General features: G+C 40.4%; 1 protein-coding gene across 1 annotated transcript in view; it reads left to right on the top strand.

Moving 5' to 3' along the window:
• The first annotated feature begins 213 nt into the window (after positions 1-213).
• znf385c (zinc finger protein 385C) overlaps positions 214-26854 on the top strand; it is a 273245-nt gene continuing 246604 nt past the window's right edge. The window contains exon 1 of the mRNA XM_068013000.1: positions 214-475. Coding sequence (XP_067869101.1) covers positions 214-475 — 262 coding nt within the window. The remainder of the gene's footprint in view (positions 476-26854) is intronic.

A 26854-nucleotide genomic window follows, 5' to 3' on the forward strand; every position in this document is an offset into this window, starting at 1 on the left:
GACTTGTGGGCTTGTTGCTCACTCTGGGAGATGAAATGGCACGCCATAAATTGGACAGACCGAACGTATTAAGTTTTTTGATCTGTTTTTCTGATTCCCAACATGAATATTGATAAAATCAGTTTTGTAGATTCAATGTAAAAGGAAAGAGATGCTCAGTTTGAAAGCTGAAAAAAAATTCAGTACTCAAAAAACACCTTTCTTCTTAAAGGTATGAAACGGCCATTAAGTCCTCCTCTACTTCCTGAAAGTGGAGACGCAGATGCTTCCTTGGTGAATGATGACGCCACAGAATTGCAATCTGTTGCTACAGACAGCGCACAGAAGCGGGAAAGGAAACTCCAGACTTTCACTCTTTGTGGGGTGTGTAACATTCAACTCAACTCAGCTGCTCAGGCCCAGATCCACTACAATGGCAAATCTCACCAAAAACGACTAAAAAAGCTTCATAATGGAAAAATGCCCACAAACCAAGGTAAGGTTGAAAAAAGGGTCTCCCATAAACTAGAATAGCTGATCCTTGAACAAAAACAATCCTGTTGGGTATCCTATAAACATTTAGGGGAGGCTACAAGGAGAGAGGTGAGGTTTTCTTGTCAAACTTGATTAGAGAAAACAAGGTGAGGTGTGCATATTGCAATATGTCTCCGCCTATAAAAGATGCCACTTAAACTATTCATCATGGACAATTTTTAAGATCAGTTTATTCTTCAGAATGCAGGTTTTTTTGAGTATTTTTGTATGTTAGCTGTCTACATTAATAGAAAAGATTTGTTGCGTCCCGAGATCCATTTCTACTGTAGATAAAAAGAGTTACCTTTTCAACTTTGCCTGTGTCCTTGAGGAGTTCATCTGTCTTCTCTCTCAGCCATTTCCTGCGCCCCATTTCAAGAAGTGGCCAGGAATTACTTCGTAACTGGTTCAGCCCCATGACCCCAACACCGTAATGTCGCCCAAAATGTGGCTGGTGGCGTGAGACCAGCCATGAAGAAATTCCCCGCCCACTTTCAGTTCTGAGAATTTCAACGGTAATAAAAATAGAAAATACTGGAAACACTCAGCAGGTCTGGCAGCGTCTGTGGAGAGAGGAACAGAGTTAACGTTTCGGGTCAATAACATTCCATCAGAACTTGTCTAGTCCACAAAGCAGCCTGCAAGATTTGCGATGAACGTTTGAATCGTTAAGAGCAAAGTGAAGGGAAGTGGATGGTGCGTCCACTAAGTGTGACCTGAAAACTGTGGCCAGTAACTGAAGGAGAGAAGGAGGGTGATGAGCCACCTGCAGGAGGTCCTGGGTGAACTCAGCCAGCTGATGAGAGAGGATCAGTTCAAGTCGGCCTGTGCCGTGTGCTGTTGTATGATGTTAAGGGAGTGAGCCTCACCTACCTGAAACTGGGTTTCTGCGTGGGGTGTGGGAGTTAGTGAATTGAATCATGTTTGTTTTTGGTTTTATTTATTATTTTGACAACTTTCTGTGTTTTGGAAAAAAAAGGATAAAATTGCATGAGAAACATTGGTTAGAAGTTATTTATAGTGATTATTTTATAGAATCAGTGGAATTTACTTGGTGTCTCATTGTGATCAATAGTATAAAAACATCAAATGAGTAGTTTTTAATTAAACATTAATTATCCTTAAATCTTTCTAGTCTTTTGTGTTCTTGTTTTGATTTATAAATTAGGTTGTAATTCATTTCATTGAAATCTTCGCAGTCTGCAAAACAAGAATATTTAAATACTTTATGCAGCATTTGTTGGTAGAGATACTCAGAGGTAAATGCAATAACATTTGCAAACAGTGGACAAATATCATGTGATCAAATGCCACATGATTGTCACGTGACCAAACCTCCATGGTTATGTCTAACCAGAATAGGCAGCCCGAGTATATCACACAGCTGCATGGTTTTGTTTTCATCCAATTATCAAAATCAAGTCCTTTATTTTAATTCATGAAATCCAAATATGCTGGCTTGAAGTTGTATCTGCATTCTTTTGTCTCCTGTCCCACATACTTGGTACAAATGAGCAGCATTGCTAGCAAGAACATTGCAGTTTTTGTCTCCGTGTAAGAAAAAGTGAGGTTATTTAAAACAAAAATTAATCACGAACAGTAGAATCTGCCTAGTTTGATTCATCAGTTCGTGGAATTGCTTAGAGGTTGAGGTTTTTTTTTAAAGGTTTTATTATTAGCTGTGTGTGTGAACTGTGTGCCCAGGATCAGTTTGTGCCGAAACAACAAATATTCGAGTAGCCAACCCTGCACTTGTTGTATTTAGTAATACCAAGTCATGTGATTTTGGGCTTTGTTTGCTGATTTGCACTGCTTGTGAAAGTTTAATTACATTTGCTCTGGAGACTTTGGCCATTTAATGGGAACAATTATCAATCTGCCAACGCAGTGCACCATTTAAAATGTACTTAAACGTCTACAATAGTAAAGGTAAACAAAAAAAGTCAGTTTAAATTGCTTGTCAATTATTTTGAACAAGGAGGAATTTTCATAGATTGGTTAAATTCTAGGGGGAGGAATTCATTTGTGTAGTGCCGCTTCTAGTGGTACTGTGCAGTCTTAACTCACTTCACTGGGCAAAGAGTGTGGTGGATCTCTACTGTGTGGCCCGCATAGCTTTTTTCAATGAAGAAAGCCTCACTGGTTGTGCAGGTGATGGCCCACGGTGTTGCCTGCCCCTAAGGAATCAACTTAAGATTGCATTGCTAGAAGCTGCGCCATGCAAACAAATTTCTGCCCCTAAACTTAGAAATTACCTTTGCCAATATTAGCAGATGAATGCTTGATTCATTTTTCTATCAGCTACTTTAATGAAGGCATCAACCTATTGAAAATGAATTGATTTACTGCTCCGTTAGAGCACCTAGGAATATTATAAGAGGAATATTGTTATATTATTATAGTATCAGGCTAATATTGCAATTGAGATTTCCCAATCTGTAGGGTGGCTTCAAGGAGCCCATGGGCCCAGACTGTCTCGGAGGCTGGTTTTAAGTTAAGTCTTGAATTGGGCATGCAATTCTGGGACCCATGCACTCGTGCGTCTTGTAATTTACAGCCGTGAATTTTGGAAAGAAAGCAAAAATCTTGCACATCCATGTGTTGAACAGGCTTGAGCAGCAAGATCAGCTTGCACTTGCCCAAAGTGTACTTTGGTACGGCCTGATTTCTGCGTTGTATTATGGCCACTTCATCATCTGCTCAGGAGGTTGTAATTTTCTTCTGAATTCTGTTCATTAACAATCATATCCAAACAGCACAAGATTGCATATTGCTGAAGGAGCACCATGCAATAAATGTTTCATAAATCACATAAATTTGAGTTTGTGTCTTCATTTATTCACCATGATGATTATAATGAGCAATACAGCAATTGATTTTTTCCTCCCACAAAATGACCCCTTTAATTAGAATTATCAGGCAAGCACATGAACCAGATTTTGCTGTACGTGTCTTTACTCAGTCTGAGAATACTGACTGCAAAAAAAAACATATTCCGAAAGGATCCATTTATTAGTACCAGAATCAGTGCATTTTTCGTAGATTCAGGTAGTTGCAAGAACTATACAATGGGATGAACGTTGTGTCCAAGTACACAGTGCAATTAAGTGGAATAGATTGTCATACTGTAACTAGCAGAGACCCGCAAAACATTTGCGGTCGAATTAATATCTGTATTGCAACAGTACTTCATTAAATGCAGGGGAAGGGGGTGTTTTCTCCTGGCAGCGGGGGTCTCGATGTTGGGAGACACCAACATCGAGATCCCCATGTCATCTCTCTTTCGTAAGGCCCACCGAATCTAGTGCCAATCAAGCACTTAAGGGGCCAGCGGCGGGCCTTCCATAGGATCTAGGAACCCGTCGCAGGAGCTCACGCCCTTGGAGAGCTGCTGGTCAATCCGAGGCCGGCAGCTGCAGCACCACCGCGGAGGGGGTGGCTGCTGCTGGAGCTGACCATCCTGGAGACCGAGGAGCGTCGCAGGAGCCAGGCCTCAGGTAGGTTGGGGCAGTGGGGGTCGTGGGGCGGGGCGGCAGCAAGGCAGTGGGGGTGGCCATCAGCAAGCCCCCATCTTCCCAATGCCGGGTCCCTCATTTAGGCACTAAGTGCCTTTGAAAATGAGGAACCCCCCCCCACCGCCCCCTCCCCGGAGCCAGGAAGCAGCCGGCATGATTTTCTGTGGAGTGCTTCCCGTGCGGCGACAGGACCACCCACCGCATGGATAATTGCGGCCCTTAATTGGGGTTAATTACGCAGTTACAGGCCTCAATTGACGACAGGGTGGGAAGGCAGTTCACGGACCTTCCCACCCTGGACTAAATTTCGGCGGAGGCAGGATGATGGTGGCAGGGTCCCATAGATGGCAAAGGATGCCACTTTGCATTTGTAGCTAGGGTCCTGCCTGGTTGATTGTGTCCCAGTCAACTCCAAAATTGCGGCAGCTGGACGTCGAAGGGCACGGGATTCTAGATAGTGCACTGCGATTTTCAAACTACAACCACCATCTATCCACTCGAAAATGGGGGACATAGATCATCCCCATCCTTCTATTTAAAAGATTGCTTTGTTAAACTAATGTGAATTTGGTGATACAGCATTACTGCAGTATGATGTTGATAACTACACATGTGGACTGGCAGCGCTGTGTGTCCTAAATGTGTTCATGAAGTGTGTTTGATTCCCGGAATCCAGGATCAATGCTGCTTAGGTCAACTAGTGCCATTATTAACTCACTCAGGCTACCTCGGAAGTCACTGGACAATAGTGTTTTCTCGAAGTGTTGATATATCAGAATTACATCTTCTTTTCTCTCGTTTACTTATTTGTTGTATTGGTCCAATTGCAGGTGTCAGCCTAGCTCAGTTTTCATTTAAGGTTGTTAATGGGCAGTATTTTTTGGCACTCTTGCCTCTGAGTCAGAAGGTTGTTGGTTCAAGTTGCACTCCAGGGCTAGAGTGCAAAAAAATCAAGGCTGACACTCCAGTGCAGTTTTAGGGGATGCTGCACTGTTAGAGGCTCAATCTTTTGGATGAGGCTTTAAACCGAGCCCTTGTTTGCCCTCTCAGATCCCATGGCACTATTTTGAAGAAGAGCAGGGGAGTTCTCCCTGGTGTCCTGGCCAATATTTATCCCTCAATCAACATCTCACAAAACAAATATCTGGTCATTATTGCATTGCTATTTGTAGGAGCTTGCTGTGCGCAAATTGGCTGACTTGTTTCCCACATTACAACAGTGACTGTAAGGTGCTTTGGGATGTGAAAGGCACTACATAAATGCAAGTTCTTCAGTGGGATGTTCTGTGCAGTAAGTCTTTGGTGTCGAAACTTCTCAATGATGTTGATGGAGCCTACTTTTGTAGAACCCCCACTCTTATAGCTGAAACTGGAAACAGCACCAGTAGAGCTTATTCAGTTGTTGCAATGATTAATTGGAATGAACACATTGAAAGAAGTTAAGGATAATTAACAGCACTGTATACTTGTTACAACGTCACGTGAGAAAGTTCTCTATGAAATGTCAAGACACTGGTTTTATCTAAATCCAGTTGAAATTTATCTTACTATTGATGTGTTTAATTGAAGCGCAGTGCATAGACAAAGAGTTATCTAGCACTTCAGTTCCTTAGAATGTACCTCACAAATTTCTCAGGCAAACATTTTTAACTGGCTTTTCCATGGTCTGGGATGCCATGTAAACCACTGATTGAATGCTGAATGGCGTTTGCAATGGTCAAGTTTTCCTATCAATTGGCATCTGTAAAATTAAATTTACTGTAAATCTGCAGTATTGCAGAATGCAAGCACCACGGAACAGATCTTAGGAGCATAGGAACAGGTGTAGGCCATTTAGCTCCTCTAGCTGTTGCGCCATGGTTGCCCTGGGATCTAACTCCCCATACCCGTCTTTGCCCTATATCCCTTAATATCTTTGATTATCAGAAATAATAGCATCTTTATTGGCTGTATATTGTGAATAATCAATTAAAAGGTATTGTTATATTTCAGTGCAGAAATGCCACCAAAGAACCTATCTGGTTAACATTGAAGCTGAGATATCATCTGTTGGAATAGACCAGAAGTATTCCATTGATTCCATCCTATATGGCCATTACTGAGTGTACTGTCTGCTCAGGATTAAGGGGAGTTGGAGTCATTTTTACAGTGATTTGTAGTCTCAATAATGGAAAACCAAACATCTTCAGATATTTGATATGACTTTGAGCAACTTAGAGGCTTAAAATATTGCCAGTATCGACAGATATCAGTTTCAGTCAACTGCTGACAGAAAAATTGTGGAACGGCTGCAAGATTGGAGCAGGGCCTATCCTAAAGAAGTTAGCATTGATGAGGCCTATTAGTTCGGGTGTATCTGGTACCAGTGTAGCTCAGGTTTTTGACTTAGTCTTGCTCCAAGATTCGAGGTTCCAGGAATACTTCCAGTGGAATGTTTCCCACAAGGATCCATTACCGTGGACTAGTTTATGCACTGATGGAATAAATAAGATTCCCTTTACCTATGATGGTGCAACTGTAAACCAGTCTGGAATCTCTGATACAGGGGATTAAGGAAATACAAAAACGCTGCCCATTAATAACCTTAAATGATTAAATCCAGATGGTGAACTCTAAGCAGTGCTGAATTGCACTGATAAGAGAGAGCTTTGGGGAAAGTAACATTGAAAATCCAACCAATAAAAACTGGAAACTTAAAGAATTTATATGTTATTTATAAGCCTGTTGTTAGCTTATGTTACAGCAAAAGGTATCCTGCTAAGTGAATATTTTTCTGCTTTAGGTATGTTTATACCTTTTTAATGACATGCACACTTTTAGCACTACAGCCATAGAATAAATTGAAATGGGACACTCTATGTTCTGGATGAACTGAATCAAAAACAGAGGTAAACAACATAAAAAGAACAGCAAAATACTGCAACTGCTGGAAATCTGAAATAAAAACAGAATATATTCTGATGAAAGGTCAATGACCTGAAATGTTAACTCTGTTTCTCTCTCCACAAATACTGCCAGAGCTGCTGATTATTTCCAGCATTTTCTGTTTTTTTTCCACATAGAAAGAAAGACTTGCATTTATATAGCATCTTTCACAACCTCAGGACCTCTCAATCCACTTAAGGGCCAATGAAGTACTTTTAAAATATAGTCACTATTATAATGTAGGAAATGCAGCAGCCAATTTGCACACAGCAAAGTCCCACAATCTACAATGAAATAAATGACCAGTTAATCTGTTAAGCGGTGTTGAATGAGGGATAAATATTGGCCAGGACACTGGGGAGAACACCAGTGCTCTTCTTCAAATTAGTTCCCTGGGATCTTTTACATCCATCAGAGAGGGCAGATGGGGTCTCACCCGAAACATGCAAAATGATAGTGTCAAGAAAACCCCATATGCCAAATGAGAAATATTAATTTCATCAGTTGGAAACTTACATTAGGCTTTTAATGGAAAAAATCCTACAGTTGACTTTTTAAAAAAAACTTGCTGTCAAGTTGGCCACTGCAATTTGCATCTGCAATACCAGGAGATTGAACTGGAGACAAAAGAAGCCCAGCCAGAACAATGCTTTGGCTAACTGAGTAGATTACCCAGATCATCCTCATTAGTGGGCCATTGAGGCATTCATAAGCAGAGTGTTAAGTATAATAAACTTACCTCTTCTTTAAACTCAAGAAAACCTGTCCGATTGGTTTTCACAATCACAGTAAAGGTGAATAGTAAAACATTCACAGAGGTGGTGAGCACAACCACTGTTTAAAAGGAATAAACCCTGTTGTGGTCAAATAAGAGGGAGGGCAAGAGGGGTACCTGAGATCCCTCCTCACCTGGCCATAACAGTAGTGATTTTTTTTGTTAAAAATCGACAAAAATCAAAGTATGTTGGGTCAATATTATAATAACAATGAAATTAATTGGTAGGACAGTCTATGAAATACAATTATTTTCTTTCCTTTAATATGTCTTTATTCTATGCCATATATTCTGCAGGGAATAAGTGCCTGTTGGATGCATTGATTGTTTGAAAGCATCTTTTCTCCCCGTTCATTTCTACGACAGCCTATTCAAATAGCAAAACAAACACTGTGATTGCCATTTGCAGTAGATAAACTCAGCCTACAATCAGCTGCACATTCTGTTTTATGTTCAGAGAAAATGGGTTTAATTAATAAATTGTTATTCATAAACTCAGAGTCTGCTGAAACTGTTGCACGTAAATTGTGTCAACTGTCTTATTGTGAGTGAAACCCTCAGTTTACTGCCAAATTTTGCCACATGTTGTGCTACAGAGCCATTCTTTTTTTTAATTCACTCAAGGGATGTGGGCATTGCTGGAAGGTGGGTATACTGCCCATCCCTAATTGCCCTTGAGAAGATGGTGGTGAGCTGCTGCCTTGAACTGTTGCAGCCCATGTGGTATACGTATACCCACAGTGCTGTTAGGGAGTGAGTTCCAGTATTTGGACTCAATGACCGTGAAGGAACGGCAATATATTTGCAAGTCAGGATGTTGTGTGACTTAGAGGGGAACTTGCAGGTGGTGGTGTTCCCATTTGCCTGCTGCCCTTGTCCTTCTAGGTGGTGTAATGTTTGATTTGGATTTGATTTGTATTAGTCTGTCCACTTATCTGTGTTCACTGTGTTTGATTGCTTAAGCCTATGGATGGAGCTGAAGAGTAAAAAGTGAAACTAAAAGACACAGCTTGGATCTTCTACAGAAAACACACAGACTGCTCTGCGAAGGCATTGTACTGAAATCGTGTAAGAACTGTTATAGCTTTTGTGCTGTAAACAAACCAGTTGGTGATTTACTACAAGTGTGATATCTGCATTTCAATGAGATAAATCAGATATCCAAACTATAATCTGCAACCTGTCATAAACATGACAGGTGGTAGCGGTCGTAGATTTGGAGGATGTTGTTGAAGGAGCCTTGGAGAGTTGCTGTAATGCATGGTACAGACTGTTGCCACTGAGCGCCATACTAGACACTGGGTTGAAACTCCTCAAACTCATTTTGCATAGCAACATAAAGAAAGAAACTGTAAATCTGAAAATGCTAGAAATATACTGCAGGTCCAACAGTATCAGTAAGGAGAAAAGATGTGTAATGTTTCAGGCATATTATTGGAACTGAAAACTGAAAGGTACACAAGTATATTAAGAAATGAAATAAAGAAAATCTTACATTTAAGATAGCACCTTTCAAGACCTCAGAAATCCCAAAGTGCCTTACAGGCAATGAAGTTCTTTTTGAGATGTAGTCACTGTCATAATGTAGCAGGATTGAAAAACAAAGAACAGACAAGTTGCTCGTGAGTTGAATCACCTGCAAACTGCTGGAAGCATTATCTCAGAGAGGTACTGGGAAGACAAACCATGTGTAAAAGGCAAAAAAAGGAAATTGGAGAATGATAAAGAAACAAAATAAATGAAACTGCAGTAATTAAATAAATACAGGAAATACTAGAAACATGCCCTAGATCTGCCAGTCCCGAGAATGAAAGAGAGAGACATAGCACAAAGTAAGTGATCACTTTGCCGAACACTTCCAGTCTGTTCACAAGTATGATTCTGGACTATGTGGCTCACCGTTTGAACTCGCCCTGCCTTTTCCACTCTGCTTTCTCTTTTGGGCTCTTTAATATCCTCTTTACTGTTTGTACCATATAAAGATTGTAGTCTGTGGGTTAAGGTAACGAGTTTATTTACAAGGTCTATCATCTATGGCTGTCACTACAATACTCCTCACATAAGGCTCTGAACAATCTGTGATATCCCATCCTGTAATGATGCGAGGTAGTTATGTAAATAGAATGTAAGCAACAACCTACATCACATTGTACCTCATCTCCCCCCAAGTCTCTGACTTCATTTATCGCGTTAAGTAACGCTGTGGCGTTTTCACGACTCTGCCACAACGCATTCTCCTTTGACTTGAAGATGTTTGGGGTTTAGAGTCTTAGTTCTTCCTCTTCACTTTCTTGTATTTGATTGGAACTATTCGATGACTCCAGTTCTCTATCTTGGTTGTCTGCTGATGGTCGTATCACCGGTTCATCAGCTCTGTCTGATGACTGATTCTCTTGCATTTCTTCCAATTGTTTCTTCTGTGAAACCGATACCAATGATCTTCTGTTCCTTCTTATCATCCCCTGGTCAGTCTGGGCAAGTATGATCTTGGATATGGTGATTTCTCATCACTTATCATCTATTCTGGTCTTTAACCTAACTGATTCTCCAGGTTGGATGTCCGACAGATTTCTTACTTTGTAGCGTCTCATAATTCTCTGCTTGAATTAACTGCTCTCTGTCCTCTCTGCCCCTCATTTTTGCCAAGTCTTTTCCACTAATTCGTAGCTTTAGTGTACTTGAGAGAATAGGAAGTTGTGTCTTCATCCTTCTTCCCGTTAATAATTCACATGGGGCTAAAGCATTCTGAAGTGTTGTAGATCAATAGCTTAACAGTGCCAGTTGAAAACTTTTGTTTTTCTTCAGGAACATCTTCACAGTTCGTACACCTCTCTCTGCTTCTCCATTGGGCTGAGGGTACCTTGGTGAACTGGTGACATGAGCAAATCCATACGTTTCAGTAAACTCCTTGAAGCTTTTATTTGCAAATTGCAGCCCATTGTCAGATATCATAATATCTGGAATACTGTGTGTAGCAAAAATTTCTATTTTAATAGTTGATCGCAGCCTCTGAACTCTGGCCATGTATAGCTTAACTTCAACCCATCTCGACTAATAGTCAACGACAATAAGGAACATCTTCCTTTTATGCTCAAACAGATCTATTCCGAGATGCTTCCATGGTCTGGACAGAAACCAAGATGACATAAGTGGTTCTCTCACCTCTTGTCAGGTGCTAGCACATGTGGTGCATCTGAACACCATTTCCTTGATCTCTTTAGATATCCCAGGCCACCATACTGAGCTTCTGGCTCTTGCTCTACATTTAATGATCTCTAAATGACCTTGGTGTAATTTCTCCAAGATATCTTAACGCTCTTTTGGGGTAGACTAGCAAATCATCCACAATACCCAAATTACCTTTTTTCTCATGATATTTCCTTAAAACCAGGTTATGTGGCATATATGCTGGCCACGCATTTTGACAATATTTGCTTATTCTTTCGCGTATTCGCTGTTCTGGAAATTTCTGATTTCACTCAATTTCTGAGCTGTTACTGGTAAATTCTTGGATATTATTAAAGCAAAGACTTCGACTTCTTTGAGAAGTAGGACTTCAGGTCTTCCGATTGTTGCTCTCGATAATGCATCTGCTGTTATCTGTTGTTTCCCTGGAGCATATTTGGTCGTCGTATTATACCTCATTAGTCTTAGTTGAAATCTTTGTACTGTTGGAGGTAACTTTGCTCTTTTGAATTTAGCAACGTCACAAGTGGTTTGTGATCACTTTAATCTTGAACTTAAGGCCTGATACATAAATTTTTTTGCATGCCCACATTGCTGCCAATGCTCCCTTCTCAATGACTGCATATCTCTGTTCGATTTCACTTAACGACCGAGAAGCGAAATACACAGGTATGTGTCTTCCATCCTGCTGGGCTTGAAACAAGACTGCACCTAATCCTGTTGGTTGTTAACTCTGGAGGTGCTAATACCTCTGACAAAGTTAACATTGCTTTGATTTTCTCAAAGGATTTTTTCTTGCTTTCTCTCTAATACCACGTAATACTGCTCCTTAGGTGTTACAAGGGCTCGTTTATAGTAGATAAATTTGGTAAGAATTTCCCTACCTGATTCACCATTCCCATGAATCTTTCTAGTTCCATTATGTTCTTTGGTTCTGGGAAATCTTTAATTGCCTTCGTCTTCTATGGATCTGCCTTGAAGTCTGACCCATCAAATATTTGACCAAGGAACTTCACTGTTGTCTGCGAAAATACACACTTCCCATTTAACGTGAGACCTGCTTCTGCGAGTCTTTGTAATACACCTCTCACCCTTGTGTCATATACTTTTTGATTTGCTCCGTGAATGAGGACGTCGTCCATGTGACAGATTATTCCCTCTAAGCCTTCCCAGATCTTGACATTGTTCTTTGAAAGATCTCCGGTGCTGATGGTATACCAAATGGTAACCTGTTGAAACAGAATCTCCCCCAAATGGTGTTATAAATGTTGTCAACAATTTAGACTCTTCGTCTAACGGTAACTGCCAGAATCCAGAATTAGAATGCATCTAATTTTGTAAATATGGAGCTTTTTCCCAGTTGTGCTAAACTTTCATCCACTGATGCCATTGGGTGGATTTCTCTCTCCATTGCTTTATTAAGTTAAGTGAGGTCCACAAGGATTCTTATGGATCCATTTGGTTTCTTTACTGGAACCAAACCAGCATACCATCTAGTTGGTTTAGTTACTACTGATATCACTCCTTAGTTCTCTATTGCTTCTATTTCTTTATTTCTTTTTAAACCTTTTTCAGTAATGGGCGTGGGACCTTTCTCAATGTAAATAAACACAGAGGCTTTGCCTCTTCTCAGAATTATGTGATATTCCGTCTTCAATTTTCCCAATCCTCTAAATAGCTTTGGGAGTTCAGCCCTACAATCTCTTCTACCCTACATATCAGTTGGAGGTCAACACATGCTTTCCTGCTGAGTAATGAATAACTCTGATTCTCAATAATATGCAGTATTTTGGGACTCTCTTTATTCCTGTATCTTAAAGTTGTTCTCAGTTCCCCTATAACTTTTTCAGCTCTGTGCCTCCAGGCCCATATAGTTTCTTGTTTGTTGTTCTAAAGCTTCCCTTCTTTAGCCATGATTCCTTATCCAATACAATGGAAACTGCTGCTCTGTTTCTAACTTAAAGCTAGTTTGATTTTTTTCCTGCCATGATATCTGCTATCCAGCAATTTTCATTTGCTCCTTGTATTTCTGCTAAGAAAGGAGTTTCAATCGCTTGCTCATCTTGTACCTCATTTATTCTCTTGTTTAAATGATTTGGCCCTTTGCTGGTCTGCAGCATTGGCTTCCTGCAGTGACACATCGACTGGAGATGTTTTTTTCTACATCGGAAACATTCTGCCTCCCTGGCTGGGCAATTTTCCCACCAATGTCTCACTTGGCCACACCTACTACAATTCAGTGCTGCCAGCTCTGGATGCTTTTCCTGCCTTTCGGGCTTTTTGGTGCCAAAATTCTCCCTGTCCCCTCGAACTATGGGTCAGTTATATTTTCTAATCTCCAACTGTCTGCTTAGTTGAATGGCTTTTTGTAAACTCAAGTCTTCCCTCGACTGTAGTTGATCTGACAGTGCATCATCAATAACCCCGACTATGATTCTATCTCAAATCAATTCCGCACACAAGTATCCATATTCGCAATCTTCAACGATCTTGTATAGGTCATTAATAAATGATTCAACACTTTCCCCTTTTCTCTGGGTGTGCTTATTACATTTTGCCCATTCAACGATAACAGTTTTCCTGACCTTGAAATACCCTTCTATAGATTTCATGACTTCAGCATAAGTAGTTTGCTTCTCATCGATTCCGTGGGTTATAAGAATGTTGTCTGCACACTCCCCCATGGCATATGACAAAGTACTGACCAGCTCTTTGTCTGGTCTCTGTACTAAACCCAACGCAGAACGGTACTTCTCAAACCTCTGGACCCATTTCAGCCACGCCTCGGCTTGGTTTGGACCTGCTACTTGCTCGAAGGTCTCTGGCAAGGGCAATGACTTTTCCATCTTCTGTTTGTCAATGTTTTTTCGATGTTATCGTTTCTTCTCCTCTATGATCACTTTCCCACTGCAACCATGTAATATCTAGGGTACTATACTCTTTGTACCAAGTAAAGATAGTAGTCTGTGAGATAAGCTAACTCGAGTTTATTTACAAACATCTATCATCTATGGCTGCTACTACAATATTCCTCTCACGAGGCTCTGTACAATCCGTGACAACACATCCTGTAACGATACTCAGTCTATGTGCATATCTACCTAACAACAACCTACATCACATTATGCTACAGGCTCCTACTGTTCCAAGAAATCTGAACATAAGCTTCAGAAACATTGCCCAGATTTTGTGGTTAAAAACAATGGCACGACTATCAGCATTAAAGAGTAAATCTGACAGCAACTTCCGGTGAGAAAGCGATAAGTTGTCGTCTGAGTTATCCTGCTCCTCCAGAAGCTTTGCTACACCAGTACCTTGCCAAGGGACCCAACATTCAAACACGTGGAAAGGCGTGAAGTTGCAGTATTTCTGATGGCCAATAAACACACTGCAAAAAGTTAGGGTTTGTCCATATATGATATAAGTAAATTTTTAATGGTGTGATAAGTCTTAATCACTGCCATCCAACCTTTCTGGCACTTAAGGTCAACTTTTATAAGTGTGGGGTCTCATTCCTTTGGATTTTAATTATTGTTGGAGATTTAAAAACATTGAAATAATGTTTTTAATGTTTTCTTTCTCTCTTTTATCTCCCCGCTTAAATCCCATTTATTTCCCCCATCTTTGTTTAGTTGTCTTTATATGATTTTACATTGATGTTCCAACTTAGAGTTCCTGGCTCATACTCTGCATGTCGCAGTAAGGATTCTTCAATCTGAGTAGTTAAGGAGATACACCAGTTATGTTCACAAAGGTCCCAGATCCTCTGTCGAGGGCAGCGCGCTAAAATTAATTTCTAATCACCGCAAATTCAAGTGCAGAAGTCCATAGAAAATCTGTAGGCAAGCATGAGTGGATTGAACAGCTTGTGCCATTCATTCACTGCTGACTGCAAATTCCAGGCACCCTCTGAGTCAGTCGTGGGTTCAACTCCTACTCAGTACTTAATCTCAAAAATCAAGGCTGACCCTCCAGTGCATTACTGAGGGAGTGTTGCACTGTCAGAGGTGCCAACTTTCAGATGAGATGTTAAACTGAGGCTCCATCTGTCCTCAGGTGAATGTATAAGATCCCATGGCACTATTTTGAAGAAGAGCAGGGGAGTTATCCCTGGTGTCCTGGCCAATATTTATCCTTTAGTCAGCATCACAAAAACAGATTATCTGGTCATTATCACATTGCTGTTTGTGGGGGCTTGCTGTGCACAAATTGGCATCGCATTTCGTGCAATAGAAGAGTAAGTGCATTTCAAAAGAACTTGATTGGCTATAAAGCACTTTGGGTGCCCTGTAGTCATGAAAGCTGCTATATAAATGCAAGTCTTGTTTTCTTTCTTTATCTCCTCTTTCTCCTGGGAACTCTGTAGCGCTCTATCTAAACATTGACTTTAGCAACTACAGACTTTAGCTTTATCCCATTTTCCTTAAGCAAGGAATGCTAATAATGTGGGGCAGGTGTCTTACTGTGTGGGAGTGAAAGCTGGTTGACATTTCAACCCCTTTGTCAGGAAACAGTTTTTGATAGTGGGTTCTGTGTACAGGCTTGACTTTTTCTTCTATCTTTTATAAGGCAGGCTTAATGAGGGTAGGCCTTGATTTTGTAAAATAGCATAAAACAGGTGATAGTGTTTTATATCTCTCCAGATTTTTATTTCTGAAGGCTTTCATTTCAATGATTAATCTTTTCAACGATGCCAACTGAACAGCTGTATTTCCAGCATTTTCTATTTTTCTTTGATTTCACTTAAACCCCTTGCAAACAAAAAGGAAGAAAAATTTTGTCCATCAGTGCAAGCTGAATTGAAAATCTAGGTTGCAAAATTGAAAGGACAGTTTGCTAACCCAATGTGGCATCTGGTTTTCTCTTTTTAATCATCTTCAGAGTGCTGGAGCCAGGGATTACAATGGCATTACAGTCAATTAAAGGTGACGTGCTAGCTCTGCAAAGAGCATTCCACTGCCACAGACATATCGGAGGGGCATGTTATTGAAATTTGGTCCAGCACACAGGGAAATAAACACAAAAAAAACAGGTCAGACCTCGGTACGGCAAAGATGACCCCAGTGCAAAAAGAGTAATCAGCAATCTGAATTTGGGAAAACATATAAAGGCGAGAGTCATTTTTTAATAGTACAAAGCTTTTAAAGCAGTGGTGAAAATGACTCTCGTTTAGTCAAATGCCCCTGGCGTAGTACGCAGTAAGTCAGAGAATCTGGTCTCTTTGATCTGTCTCTGCTATATTCATGTTGCTGTTTCTCCTCTTCTGCTTCTATTTCTCTTTTTGTCTGCTTCTGTTGCTCCCTAACGCTTTTGGCTGTGCTCTTTCTCCTCCTGCTCTTTATCTTCTTTTCACTTTTCCTTTCAGGTTGGAGGTATAGGGTAGCGTGATATGGTTTGGCAGGGAAAGGAGCCACAAATGGCTGCAGATCGAGTTTGGTTTGGGGAAAATGTGGCCCTCGATAGCTCCCTACCGATTAGTCACTCATACTTGCCCCCCGATCCCTTGCTCCTGTAGTGTTCCCAATCATTTTACCTTGTCACTAACCCCTCCCCTTCCTATCAACCCCTCAATCCCATTACTATGTTTTTAGATACTGTACGCAGTAACCACAGTTCCAACAATGTTACAAGAATATAGTCTGGTCCAGTTAACCAGCATTTAATTAAAATCTTTTATCTAGCTCATCACCAAACACAGTGTCAGTATTGCAGCAGGACTTGCACTAAACATCATTGTTTTAGAATTAAATTGAAACCATTGGGTTGGATCTTGTAAAAATAATAGTGTGTTAACAGCGCATGCTGTTATTTATGTTATGGTCCCCGTGGAGATGAACAAACCAAAAGCACCGAATTTACCGAACTACCCCAGTAAAAAAAAACAAATGGACAAGATTTCGCTTTTATAACTTTTACTCTAACAATCAAATTAAAATCAACATAAAGTAAACATGAAATAACAGGCGAATCATGGTCAATTTGTAATTTATAGATTACGCGTTAATTATCAGATACACCAAAGATAGATCTCTCAGATTTACTGGGCAGTCCACTCAGCAAATATGACACCGGACAGCCACAAAATTCTTCAAAACTCTGAACTACTTCAGGTAGATTTCCAGCTCCTGCCTGCCAAGATGCAGTCACCGATTTTCATCTGACAGCAGTTCCCCGCACTCCTGAACTCCACAGGTACCGTCTCCACCAAAAACAGCACGCTACTCCCGAACCTCCTTGGCACTGCTCACGATTCTCTTGATGGTCTGGATCCACCAGTATTTGTTTAAGTAACCGAAAACAGCTGCAGCAACTTGTATTTGCCAATGGACAGCTTATGGAATCAGCTTCCACTAGATCTCAGCAGCTTGTCTGCAGAAAAAATTCTGCCTGCAGCCTGCTTGAACTCTCCAATCTTGTAAAGTGAGTTTGATAGCTCTAGTCACATACCTCTGGTCAAATTACTCTGTGTCTTATCTGGTTCCAACCAGTTCTGTTTCCCCAGATCCCTGAAATTTTTAGTTTCACTTTTAAGTTGGGGACTGTCTCCAAACAAAACAAGCTTTGAAACCAGAGTCAGTGCACCGAACAGAACATTCAACAAGTCATCTGTTCAGACAACTGTCTACACATGCTCCTGCATTGCTCTCGCAGACAGCAGACTCCATCACAATGTGCAAATTGGCCAGCAGATTCAGAGGGGCAAGAGACACGTCATGAATTGCAAATCTCTAAAGCTTGCTCGTCAATCCTCACTGCTCCACCATTTGCTTCACACAAACGGCATCTTGCTCTTAGCTTCCCTGGGTTTGCACAGTGATTGCCCAGTAAACTTGCCACAGAAAGTGAAGTCTGGTAATTAAAAGTGCAAGTAGCTTTTTTAACAACATAATTGTTAATACTATGTCAATCAACCTCTGTAGCCCAGAAAGTGAACAATTTAAATGTGGAGTCTCATTCCTTCACTGGTAAGTTTCTCTTAGAGATTTAAAAAATGTCTAATTTTAAATCTTTACTGTTTTTCCTTATTTTTTTCCTTTCTGTTTCTTTTATCTCTCTTAATCCAATCTTTCTTTCCCTCTCTATTTCTCTTTATGTACCTGATTTGACTTAAATTAACACACTCTGGGCTGAATTTTATGGGCTCCCCTGAGACAGGTTCGGAGGCGGGGGGTGTGGCCATAGAATTGCAATGGGAAGCAGGGACGGAGGGTCTGTCACAACACAATTTTGTCGGGGGCAGGATAGGCCGACAACGGCCCACCCAGAAGCCAATTGAGGCTCTTAAGAGGCCTATTAACATAAGGGCTTCTTTTGCCTGCCGCTGGCCCGGTAAAATGAGGTGACCTCCTTACGGTCTTGGGGTGGGACTGTTCCCCATGGGCAGTTTGTAGCCCATGGAGGGCCCCCACCAGCAAACAAAACACCTCCCTGTAACCCCCCTCCTCCTGTACTCAACGGCCACCCCCTTATCGCTGGGGCCTACTGGACTGGCCCTGATGACCCCGCCTCACTTTCCGCGAGGTACGGGTTTCCTGCGCTTGGCTGGCAGCTCTTGGCAGCAGGATCGCCGTCTTTAAAGGGATGGGGATCCCAGTGCCGGACTGTTAATTGGCCTGGCGTCATAAAATCATGCCGGGGAGGCTCCAGCTGACTGAGGCAGGATTCTCCCCACCTTTTTGGCCTGGAACTGGGAGCCCCGCCGTGGGCACAAAATTTAGCTACTGTTTCACTCTCCTTTTCAGTAATTCCTCTGCTTTATTCTTGGACCTTAAATTTCATTAAGATACACAGTTGACTCCACTATTCACTGTGCTAGATTCTATAGGCCTGCCGCTGAAATAGGCGGCGGGTGAAAAAATGGCTGCCCGCACACACTGGGCGCACGTCGCGGAGCCGTTGTGATTCCAAACACAGTGGCTCATTAGCATGGCAGTGGCAGCGAAGCCCTCCCCCACCCCCTGCCAACAATGACATGGAGGGGGTGGGCAAGTCCTCCCCAGCAACGGTGTCCAGTGTCACTGTGCAGGGGTGACGCCATTTTTAAAGGGCTTAACGCCACAAATGATCATTTCAAATGTTAAAGGAACATTGCATTTTACAGCAATAAAAGTAATTTAAAACATCTTTCCATCCTCCTACCGCCCCCCCCCAATAGCCTTACGATTAATTCCTTTCCCGCTCACCCCCCCCCCCCCAAAATACTTGACGAGGTGACCTTCCACCCCCTGAAGGTCATAAACCTTAACCCTCAACCCCTTCCCACCATCCCGCCAACCAATCCGAAGAGTTTGACCCCTCTTTTTCCCCCCCCCACTCCCGCACTGAGAAAAGTACCTCCTCCCCCCTCACAGGAGTCGCGCCTCGTTTCCCCGGATGGGATCCGAAGGCGCAGCATTGCTGGCTGCCAGAATGAAGATCGCAGCGGCAAATCTGGAGGCGACAGGGCCTTCATTAATTCAGGTAAGGTAATTTATTTAACTATGTAAATCGTGGTCCTGTCGTCGAGTTGCGGGGGGGGCGCCACGCGGCCTCTCGGCCTCCGTTGAGATCGGGCTGGGCCCTCACGGTGTCGGGGTCACTGGTAAGCCTCATCCGGAGCGATCTTCATGCGCCTCCCCCCGGCCGCCATTCCTGAAGTCGAGGCCTCTTAAATTCAGCCAACTGGGTTTCCAGATGCTCTATTGCCCTCACCAAGTCATCATCAACTCGCACTTCCAGCAAGTTCCAACACAACTGAAAAGTGCGAGAAATCATCTAACAGGGTGCACTGTGAGATTTCACACTCCAGCAAGATCCAGCCCCATTACCTTTTTAAGATGACAACATGCAAAATTTTCCTGCTGCATTTTTGGTAAAAGTTTTGAAATGATTTCCTACCTTTTTGTCCCCACTCTGCTGCCTTCCCTTCCTCTGGCCACAATCTCATCACTTAGTATGCACATCTGTCACTATTAGCAATGCTGCTCCATTATTAGCCAGCAGTAGCAAGACTGTTTGTGTGGGCGATGGATTTTTGTTACCAATTGCTCCTCCCTGTTGATGTGTTCTTCATGGAGTGACTTATCTGCAACACACGGTAACTTATCCACTGGGGATAGCCAAATTCAAATAACAATTGAGTTTGGATTCCGTCCCGCATCCCTCGCACTCAACTTCAGCAGAGGAATTCTGGAAATATCATTCAAAGCCCGCGGTTAAATTATTACATTTAAATAGAGTTTCTTTCTGTGACCAAGCACAGACAAATGCCTGTTAAATTGGAGGAGAAAAGATTAAACTCAATGAAAATAAGCAATGAGCCATAATTTAACCTGAATAAATGGAACAAGTTCTCTGTGAAGCAACTTACCTCAGGCTAGGGTTAGGGACAGTCACGTACAAATTACTGCGTAACCTTAGGTTGACAAACAAAAGGTCTTAGGTCTGTGGAAAATCCCCAAACACCATTAATAAATCATTTTTAAACCTGGAACAATATGATTGAAAAGCAAACATGAATATCTTTTATTAAAATTGTGACACTAGGACCAAAGGGCTTCAGGGTGAGTCATTTTTCTCCTTCAATTTATTTTCATTTAATGCGGACAATGACTGCCTTCGGGCAAAATCATTCTATATTGTTGCTTAACAGCTGTCACTCTTCATTCTGAGTTTCTGAGCTCAAGTCATGTGGGATTTTTGTCCATGTTAATTTGTAAGAGCCAAACATTTCAGCCTTGTTTCCATGAAAAACAATAACTCATATGGTTACACTACAGATACTATGAATGAAAAATATAATGCAGGGAACGTATTTCTCTTCATGTTGTTTATTTTGCAGATGCTGATCCCAAACAAGTACCTATATCAAATGAGTAGGTTGGTGGACCCAAATTCCGATGTCAGTTCCCATGTTGCTCTCTGACCTCAGACAGTGGAGCTCTCTGCATAATAGCTTGCACATATTTGTTGGAGCTTTGATAACTGGCTTCTAATTGCCTCGTAAATTTTAATGTGAGTAGAGAGCTAATGGAAATGCTTTTAGCATTAGCATCACAGCAAGTGTGATACCCAAGCAATGTGAAGCTATGTCTTGAAAATAGTTTCACATCTCTTACTTAAGTGTTCCATGAATAACTTTACACCAAAATTACACCACAAATCACCATAAATTATCTGACTGGCCCATGGTACATTGGGGTCTTGGCAATTTTACAGTGTACCCTTTGGCTGTTGTAACCAATTGGTCACCCATAATCTTCCTTCATCTAACCTGATCTAATGCCATCCTATAATGAGCAGTCACCTACAGATTTAGTTTTGGAAACAATTACATCTCTAAACCTCAGGAGAGTATTCAGCCTTACTCGGCCTCCTTTTTTTTTAGATAGTTCGTATTACCATTTTCTCTGCTCGACAAAATGCAGTTTCCATTGATGAACCCATATTCCCTATGAGCCTAAATTTACAATTTAAAGCATTTAGAGATTGTGTCTCAGGGCAAATGATATGCCTTGTATCGCTGGATTGTATATTGGAACTTGTGTGAGATGTCTACTGTACACCTGATTTCTTTGAGAGACAGAATGACACCACACTGTCGTACTATATAGTTCAGGTTACCATTACAAATTAAATTTATTGCAAGAATTATACATACACAGAAGCTGAAAGGTAATACAGGACTTAATTTACAGTTTTCAGAGTCATCTTAAATAAGTTATTTAATTATTCTTTCTGTGGAGCATGCCTTGGCTCCATGAATTTTTATCTCACAGTCTTGGTGCAGACATAAATGGTTGAAGTTAATGAACTTAATGAACAGCTTGCAAAATGTCTTTCCTAAGCCCTCAGCAACTGGATGAAGATCTGTCAGTCAGGCCAGACCAAAGCCAGAGTGCAGCATCTTGAACCTGGAATGATTTGAAGAACCACAGTTGGCACCATGATGAGGTTTTGCTTACTCAATGACCGTTTTGACAAGGCATAATCATCTTTTCACAGTATGACTGATTAATAGATCACAGCACCAGACCTGTGTCCAGCAGAATAAATCTGACTTTTGTTATTCAGCCATTGGAGATAACAGCTACATCTGCAAGCTTGCATTCTCTGACGCCTTACTGATTGAAATCTACAAGCAAAATATTGGTGTCCTTCAGAATTTCCATGGCTAGCTAATGAATAATGTGAAGGGGTGTAATACAGAAATATTTCTAGCTTAGCTGCTTCACAATGTCAATGTTTCAAGTAATACGTACAGAAAATATTGGAAATATGCAGTTAATAGCTGGAAGGAAATGACAGGTTAGTGTTTGGGATGGAATGCAACATCAGTACTTTGATTAGTTCTGATCGAGGGTCCAACTAAAAAATATTAGGTCATTTTTTTTCGTATGCTGACCGACAATCGTTTTCTGTTTTATTTATCATCGCCAGCATTTGTAGTTTTTCATTTCAAGTCTGATGTTTTAATTAAATGAGGATAGTTTTGAAGCATTTCACTAAAGTTTTGACCTCCTGGTGATATAGGTGCAAAATTATCAGTTTGTAATCATTCCAAAAATCTTTTAATATTCTTTCAGTCAAATTCAAATCATTGCAGCTTATGTTTGCTTTGTGTTCCAGTTCTTGACCTATGTTTATTTCCTTTTGGTATTTGCCCAACTTTACCCATCTTTTAACCATGAAAAAATCCCCTATTGTGGGTGAGTGAATTGCAGCTGCTTCTGCCTTCCCAATACAACTTATGTTTTCAGATTGTTCAGCAAGAACAGGTTTCTTTTGGAGTTGGATAGGCACAAATCTTTATGGCTTCAACCCACAGTCATGCACTTTTAACACGATGATGCTATTCAGTGTTCTGCAAAAGAGGGGAAAATATTTCTTAAATGTTTTCCAGGATGTCTCCTTCAAGTGACTGCAACGAGCACTTGATCGCAGATGGTGACATTCAAAATTTTGCTTAGCTTTCCAATTATGAGTTTTTATTAGCCAAAGCAAACCAATACCAACTGATGCTAGTAAATCAATAATGGTGTAAATCCACACCCCCCCCCCCAACCCCTCAACAACACCGCCACCCAATTGGTAACAACTAATTGATTATGCAATGATTTAATCAAATTAACATACAGCCCTGGTTTAGGATTTCTTGATTTAGTCTGCCATTGTGCAAGAGATCACAGCTGATTTTTGCTGCCAGGCCATATTTGCCTGGAACAGCTGAGTGACTCTGTGAACATAACGCACTTTGGCAAGATGTACTATGGATATTCAAGACGGTGCATTCTCAATCTCTAAACCTCAAGCGCATCCAAAACAAGTGTTCCTGCGCTTTTTACATTCAGACTTTAAAACACTTTAACAACACAAACGAGAATCTAAAACAATGTGGGCAGGGCTTCTGAAGAGAGGTATGTTTACAGAGTTTTTATTTTATATTGGTCTTTTGTGTGTATTGCAATAGTTGCTGCTTATGTGAAAGGAAAGATTGCAGTGAGATTTCTGAGAATCAATGTCATTCTTCAGAACAGAAAAGGTTTTTGTGGACTCATTTGACTTACAAACTAATAGTGGAGCTTCATGCTAACAGTGTTGTACCTGATGCTATTGATCAAGTAGAGTGCACTATATATTATGTTTTAAACTTGTTCTTTTTGTAAGTGAGAAAACATTGCTCTTTACAATCAATTGGCATAACGGGATACAGATAAGATGAAGCACTATTAATCCAATTAAACTTAATTTTAAATCTGGTAGCCGAAGATATCCGAATAATGTTGATGCTGTGACTTGCTAATGAATTAGCTTTTAGAATAAAACTGTTAACTAAAACAAGTATTTGAATAGCAGATCTGAGTGACAAATTTTGTGTTTAAGGATGCCTATAAAATGCAGCACTTGAAAATGTAAAGCTAAATTGAATTTCCAATGTTAAGGCATGGATACTAATAAAATGATCGCTGACCTTTTTTATTCACTCGTTGTAAGCATCTCATTTTTGATGCATAGTAATTTCTGGTGCACATCAGATCAGCGTAATTTATTCTAAACCACTATAGTGTCGTAAATGTTGACTACTAAAAACTGTATTTGGTAAAGCATAATGACGGCACAGGAGGAGCATATGTAAATGCCCTCCCATTTGCTGCACTTTATATTTACATGCCTTAGGTGCCAGTAAATTGGAGAACCATGGACCTAGAATATTGTTGAAATATGCTTGTTGATGTATTTCATTATTTTTTGTTACAAATGAAGTTCATTGTTTTTAGTTCATGTGCTACAGTTGAATCTTAGAGCTGGATCACCACTAAGTATTCTGCTCAAATCACAAAATCTGTAGGGTGCTGCTAAATAATTCTTTTAAAAATATATTTGTGATTTAGTCCAGTTAATTTTCCATTCTGCAAATTAGATTACACTAAAACAGTTTGTTGTGCAGTGTATGAACTTTGCCAGGAAGTTGTTAATGTGTCAAAGATATTAAAGTGCTGAACTGACAGAGTGCTGAGTGATGAACACATGAATAATTGAGGAACATTTTATGCACAGATCAGGATCATACTTTTAAATGTTGCATCTGGATCAGCAGTCTTGTACAAAATGGAAGTGATTCAAGCTCTGGGCTTGGATCAGGTATATGTTACTTTGAGTCAACTATCCGTTGTATTTTGTTTTCAAAGAGTATTTTTTAAAGTATTCACATTGAAATTCATAACAGGAGTTGCAGTGCTGATGCATTTAAATGTTCATCTTCTGCTTGAGTGTCACTGGTTTATCACCAGTAAATAGATGTGTTACTACTTCGTCGTCATGTTTCAACCAAGCTGTTCAGACTGTGCCACAAATAGATAAAGGGTGTATATTTGACATTTGTCATTGAAGGCATCTAAAATAATTGCTTGCGCAACTAAATCCTTGTCTGTTATAGTCTAATAAAGCTAAATAATAACAAAAATACTTCCCATAACAGCTTGTAGTAAATGAGCTAGCCTTGGTTCTGATTTTTCATTATTTTCAACCAATTTATTCAATCTCACTGGACTAGAAGCTGGATCCAAATTGATGAGTCATCATCTTTATAACTGTTACACAAGTCTTACTACCCCTCCCATTCCTCCGCCTAGACCATACATCTTCTCAAGTGCAAGCAATCTTTACCAACTGGCAGAAAGGAAACCTCCGTTGTGAACATACAATAATGTGTATATTTGCAATGAAACTTTTGTGAGCTATACAATGTTTTATAGAACTACGAAGAACAGTTGTGTGATTGTAACTCCACATGGATATGTAATTGTGTTAAATCATAACTGAGGCATTGTACATTTAAAAGACCGGCACAATCAGAATGCTGATACAGTTTCTTACTGATCATTATTATGATGATTACAGCATCTCTCTTCATCTATGGTATTGTATATATTCTTATCTTAATTCTTTTGCAATATTGTTTTTAATGTATCCCTGATTTTTCTATCTTTTTATTCTGACACTCTGGGTGCTGAGAGTTTTGCTTGGTTGTATATGTGCTCATATTTCCTGCACTGTCCCGTTGGTTAGTGAAGAGACAGCTCGGGATCCTTAATTGGTAAAGAGGAACAGAGGACAAGCATTCACATTAAGCTGGGTTCAGCCTCCTAGTCTCCATTGAAATTCAGGTTAGCCGAACACAAAATATAACAAAGAAAAGTACTGACATGTGCACCACCAAGGAACTGGACAGCATGAATGTGAGTCATAGCCAAGGGCACACTACAACTGTGGGAGACTTAGTTTGACCCAGTTTTAAATTACATGAATTCAAATAAGTCATCCTTGGACATACGGAGACGAGATGTCTTTAGTGATATAGATAAATACTGCATATCAACATTAACTTGACCATCTAAAGGTTCAATACGCAGCACAATGTACATGGCCAAAATCTATAGTGCATAGTTTTTGTGGAGTACTGTATCGATGTTCACTTTAAAATTAATGTGCATGAAATAAAACTCACATGTTTTTGTCGGGGTGACTCGCCAAGAGATCATAAACAGAAAGAACAAATATATCCTTTTCATTTATGGGTTATAAATAAACTAATAAGGATTTAACTCCCATCAGCCGAAACAAAAATTAAATCAGCTGATGGATACAAGATCTAATGCTCAATGGCAACATGTAATAATGAGACAAAATGATATTCCCACTGGGAATGTCAAGTGCTTCAGAAAATTTGTAGAGATTCAATGGTATGCATATCAATGTTTTAATATCCTGACATAGAGAACACTGGCAGAATGAGTACGAAAACTGCCATTTGACATTTCTAAGCAATCTGCATGTCTTCAGAGCGTCAGGAGATTCAGGGGTTCACAAATGTAAAGGATCCAAAAAAGCAGAAATTATGATTATGCTCAGCAATTGTTCCAAATTCCATATTCCAAAGCCTGCAGTATATTGTCAATTCTCTCCTATATAGTGATCTTAAATATCCCCATAACGTCATAAGAAGGGCAAATGATTTAGCTAATGTGAAGGGATATGTAGTGAAGTGTAAAGCTGTCACTGCAACTCAGCATTCAGTAGAAAAAATGACTTATTTCTGCAGACAGCTAGTCACAGTAACATCCGAATATTAAGTCAGATGCATCTCAGTTGCCTGTATTTATTAAAGTCCAGGGCAATGAGCAATATTCTGTATTGAGCATTGTTCAAAATGACGCAAAACATAATAAGAAAACAAGCAACTCTGAATGAGCACCCATAGATCATAGCCCCAATTTTTAGATAATGGCAAAGGTTGGGTTTAATTGATGTTGGCAACCCTGTGCTCACAATCCAAGGGGGCAGGGCACAGTGCTGAATTTTGCAATGGGAGGTCTTTCCCTTAATTTGAATAGTTACTGACCGAGAATGATTTGCCCATAGAACTTGGCCTGTAGACCACAATATCCATTGGGGAAGCAGC

This window comes from Heterodontus francisci, chromosome 33, assembly GCF_036365525.1.
Source record: "Heterodontus francisci isolate sHetFra1 chromosome 33, sHetFra1.hap1, whole genome shotgun sequence".
In the NCBI taxonomy this organism is placed as follows: Eukaryota; Metazoa; Chordata; class Chondrichthyes; order Heterodontiformes; family Heterodontidae; genus Heterodontus; species Heterodontus francisci.